We start from the raw sequence: 5,296 nt of genomic DNA on the forward strand, positions 1-5,296 counted from the left end.
AGAAAAAAGAAAAAAGAAAGAAAGAAAGAAAAAAGAAAATAAGGAAGTGAAAAACTGCTCATCAAAATACATTATTAAGAAAATACATAGGCAAGCCATAAGGAAAACATTTTCAAAACATACATCTGATAAATTGCTTGTATCCAGAATGTATAAAGAACACTTACAACTCAGTAATAAGAGGGATGCCCACTTTTACCATTTCTATTCGATATAGTACTGGAAGTCCTAGTCATAGCAATCAGACACGAGTAAGAAATAAAGGGCATCCAAATTGAAAAAGAGGAAGTCAAGTTGTTGCCGTTCACCAATGATGTGAATGTATACCTAGAAAACCATAGCAACTCATTCAAAAAGCTCCTACATCTGATAAATGAATTCAGTAAAGTCTCAGGTTACAAAATCAATGTACACAAATCAGCAGCACTGCTATACACCAACAGCAACTAAGCTGAGAATCAAATAAAGAACTCAATCTTTTTTACAACAGCTGCAAAATAACTAAAATAAAATAAAATACCCAGGAATATACTTAATCAAGGAGGTGAAAGATTTCTACAAGGAAAACTACAAAACACTGTTGAAAGAAATCATAGATGACACAAACAAATGGAAACACATCCCTTGCTCATGATGGAAAGAATCAATACAGTGAAAATGACCATACTGCCAAAAGCAATCTATAGATAATACAGTTCCCACCAAAATACCACCATCATTCTTACAGAACTAGAAAAAAATTCTAAAGTTCATATGGAATCAAAAAAGGCCCACATAGCCAAAGCAATTCAAAGCAAAAAGAACAAATCTGGAGGCATCGTATTACCCGACTTCAAATTATACTACAAGGCTATAGTTACCAAAACAGCATGGTACTGGTATAAAAATAGGTACGTAGGCCGGGCGCGGTGGCTCAAGCCTGTAATCCCAGCACTTTGGGAGGCCGAGATGGGTGGATCACGAGGTCAGGAGATCGAGAACATCCTGGCTAACACGGTGAAACCCTATCTCTACTAAAAAAATACAAAAAACTACCCAGGTGTGGTGGCGGGCACCTGTAGTCCCAGCTACTCGGGAGGCTGAGGCAGGAGAATAGTGTAAACCTGGGAGGCAGAGCTTGCAGTGAGCTGAGATCCGGCCACTGCACTCCAGCCTGGGCGACAGAGTGAGATTCCGTCTCAAAAATAAATAAATAAATAAATAGATACGTAGACCAATATAACATAATAGAAAACCCAGAAATAAAGCCAAATACTTACGGCTAACTGATATTTGACAAAGCAAGTGAAAATATAAAGTGGAGAAGGGACACCCTGTTCCACAAATGGTGCTGGGATAATTGGTCAGCCACACAGAGAAAAATGAAACTGGATCCCCATCCCTCGCATTATACAAATATCAGCACAAGATGGATCAGTCTTAAATCTAAGACCTGAAACCATAAAAATTGTAGAAGATAACATCGGAAAAAAAACCCTTCTGAACATTGGCCTAGGCAAAGAATTCATGACTAAGACTCCAAAAGCAAATGCACAAACAGAAACAAATAAAAGGGATCAAATTAAACTAAAAAGCTTCTGCACAACAAAAGAAATAATCAGCAGAGTCAACGGGCAATCCACAGAGTGGGAGAAAACATTTACAAACTATGCATCCAACAAAGGACTAGTATCCAGAATCTACAAGGAACTCAAACAAATCAGCAAGAAAAAATCAAATGATCCTATCAAAAAGTGGGCAAAGGACATACATAGACAATTCTCAAAAGAAGATAGACCAACATCCAATAAACATATGAAAAAATACTCAACATCACTAATCATCAGGGAAATGTAAATTAAAACCACCATGAGATACCACCTTACTCCTGCAAGAATGGCCATAATTAAAAAGTCAATAAACGATAGATGTTGGCGTGGATGTGGTGAAAAGGAAACACTTTTATACAGCTGGTGGAAATGTAAATTAATGCAACCACTGTGGAAAACAGTATGGAGATTCCTTAAAGAACTAAACTTAGAACTACCATTCCATGTAGCAATCCCACTACTGGGTATCTACCCAAAGGAAAAGAAGTCATTATATGAAAAAGGCACATGCACACACATGTTTAAAGCACACAATTCACAGTTGCAAAGATATGGAACCAACCTAAGTGTCCATTGACCAAACAAGTGGATAAAGAAAATGTGGTATATATACACCATGGAATACTACTCAGCTGTAAAAAGGAATGAAATCATGTCTTTTGCAGTAACTTGGATGGAACTAGAGGCCGTTATTCTAAGTGAAGTAACTCAGGAATGGAAAACCAAATATCATATGTTCGCACTTATAAGTAGGAGCTAAGCTATGGGGACACAAAGGCATAAGAATGATATAATGGACTTTGGGGACTCAAGGGAAAGGGTGGTAGGGGGTGAAGGATAAAAGACTGCATATTGGGTACAGAGTGTACACTGCTGAGGTGACGAGTTCACTAAAAATCTCAGAAATCACTACTAAACAACTTATTCATGTAACCCCAAACCACCTGTATCCCAAAACTATTGCAATATAAAAGAAAACTACCCAATTTAAAACGGGCAAAAGATTTTAACAGATATTTCACCAAAGACATACAAATAACCAATATGAACAGGGAAAATTACTCCACATCATTTGCCACTCTAGAAAACACTGTGACAGTTTCTAATATATTTAAACATATACCTACAGGCTGGGTGAGGTGGCTCATGCCTGTAATCCTAGCACTTTGGGAGGACAAGGTGGGTGGATAACTTGAATCCAGGAGTTTGAGACCAGCCTGGCCAGCATGGCTAAACCCCGTCTCTACTAAAAATACAAAAATTAGCTGGACAAGGTGGCAAGTGCCTGTAATCCCAGCTACATGGGAGGCTGAGGTGGGAGAATTGCTTGAATCTGGGAGGCAGAGGTTGCAGTGAGCAGAGATGGTGCCACTGTACTCCAGCCTGGGCAGCAGCGTAAGACTCCATCTCAAAAAATAAAAAGAAATAATAAATAATAAACATATACCTATGAGCCAGCAATTCCTTTCCTAGGTGTTTATCCAAGACATACAAAAACATATGATCACATAAAGACTTATACACAAAGGTTCATAGCAGGATTATTCATGATAGCCAAACTGGAAACAATCCAAATGTCCATCAAGAGGAGAATAGACAAGGAATCTGTTGTATACCCATGCGTTCGAATATTATTCAGCAATAAAAAGGAACAAACTACTGAAACAAAAGGATGACTAAAAAAATTATGTTACATGAAAGAAGCCTTATGCAAGACAGTACATATTGTAAGATTTCATTTATATAATGTTGTAGAACAGGAAAAACTGTCAGAAAAATGTAAGAACAGTGATTGCCACTTCAGGTAGTAGTTTCAGAGCTTCACTTGGAAACGGCACAAAGGGGCTTTCAGAGGTGATAGCAATATTCTATATCATTTTTAAAAATATAGAACCTCGCTCTGTTGCCTAGGCTGGAATGCAGTGGTGCAGTCATGGCTCACTGCATCCTTGATCTTCTGGTCTCAAGCGATCCTCCCGCCTAAGCCTCTCATGTAGCTGGACCACAGGTACACAATAACATGCCTGGCTAATTTTTTAGTTTTTTGTAGAGATGGGGTTTCACTATATTGCCCAGGCTGGTCTCAAACTCCTGGGTTCAAGTGATCCTCCCACCTTGACCTCCCAAAGTGCTGGGATTACAGGTGTGGCACTGCACCTGGCCAACATTCTATATCTTAATAGGGGTTTGGATTACATAGATGTATGCATTTGTCAAAATTCAGAGGGTGTATACTTAGGATTTGTGCATTTTCTTATATGTACACTTTATTACTTTTTTAATGTTAAAAAAATCTAACCTCTGAAATTGTTTTGAGTAGGGTTGGCAGCCTATAACATGCCAAAGGTTAAGGTAGTATCATATGGTGGAAAGGGCCCAGGCTTTAAAGCCAGACAGACATAAGTTTCAATCCTGGCTTAGCCATTAGGCTATGTGTTCTTGGGTAAATTACTTCTCTGTTTCCTTATCTGCACAAAGGAGGCAGTAGCACAATGTCCAACGTATAATGTGTTCCTTAAATGGTGGCCAATAATAAACTGACATTTGAGATAATTTGGGGTAACAGGGCTGAAGGTGGTATCACTGCACAATTCCCAGACACCATTCCAACCAAGGTGTTAGCCTACTAAAGATTATATATGAATCTTACCTGGGATGTCTGTATTTCCATAAGGTCCCCTGAAGATTAAAACCTTAACAGAGTGCCCTCTCTCTCTCCCAAGGAGTAAATGAATGAAGACTTGCAACAGTGCTTGGCTGATTGGCTCTCAGTTCCCTGAGCTGCACTCACCTCAGGGTCTGTGCCTTCTTCATAGGAGTGAATGCTGAAGGCCATGCCATCAAACGTGTGGTCCACCCGCAGCACAGCCAAAGCCAGCCCGGCCACCGTCAGATTTGCTATCTGCCCAGAAAACTCCATCTTGTGACCCGTACGCTCAATTATCCTCAGAATTCTGCAAGAAACCACAGATGGAGAAGAGCATCCTACCCTTTAAAAGTAAAAAACCCATCCTCCTTGCAAGATTTCCTCATTGCAAGACTTTTCTTTGAGTTTTAATCGCTATCTTTATATCGTTTAGGAATTATTAAATGAGAGCACTGGCTTTGGAATCAGACAAGTTGACATCTAAATCTTAGTTCCTCTAATTTCTAACTGTGTGGACAAATAAAATAATCTCACTTAGCTTCAGTTTCCTCATCTTCAAAGTTAGAAGTAATATTACAATCATCTCAAAAGATTGTTGTGAAAATTAATGAAATTGTTACATGTAAGCCAGACCCTGCAGGGCCTCGTAGGACTTTATAAGAAGTTTGGGATCTCCGCTCCTTCTAGGATCTCCTCCTGGTTCGGCCCATCTGCCTCCACTCCTGCCTCCACCATGTCCATCAGGGTGACCCAGAAGTCCTACAAGGTGTCCACCTCTGGCCCCCGGGCCTTCAGCAGCCGCTCCTACACGAGTGGGCCTGGTGCCCGCATCAGCTCCTCGAGCTACTCCCGAGTGGGAAGCAGCAGCTTTCGGGGTGGCCTGGGCGGCGGCTATGGTGGGGCCAGCGGCATGGGAGGCATCACCGCAGTCACGGTCAACCAGAGCCTGCTGAGCCCCCTTAACCTGGAGGTGGACCCCAACATCCAGGCCGTGCGCACCCAGGAGAAGGAGCAGATCAAGACCCTCAACAACAAGTTTGCCTCCTTCATAGACAAGGTA

The 5,296-nt window shown here is 40.7% G+C and overlaps 1 protein-coding gene across 1 annotated transcript in view; it reads right to left on the bottom strand.

The window, feature by feature from the left end:
• The window catches only part of ADGRG4 (adhesion G protein-coupled receptor G4), a 120,036-nt gene that overhangs the window by 44,441 nt on the left and 70,299 nt on the right, over positions 1-5,296 (bottom strand). The window contains exons 12-13 of the mRNA XM_017859807.1: positions 4,857-5,280; positions 4,381-4,579 (exon numbers count right to left, since the gene is read on the bottom strand). Coding sequence (XP_017715296.1) covers positions 4,381-4,579; positions 4,857-5,280 — 623 coding nt within the window. The remainder of the gene's footprint in view (positions 1-4,380; positions 4,580-4,856; positions 5,281-5,296) is intronic.

Source organism: Rhinopithecus bieti, unplaced genomic scaffold (assembly GCF_001698545.2).
Source record: "Rhinopithecus bieti isolate Rb0 unplaced genomic scaffold, ASM169854v2 scaffold_52066, whole genome shotgun sequence".
Taxonomy (NCBI): domain Eukaryota; kingdom Metazoa; phylum Chordata; class Mammalia; order Primates; family Cercopithecidae; genus Rhinopithecus; species Rhinopithecus bieti.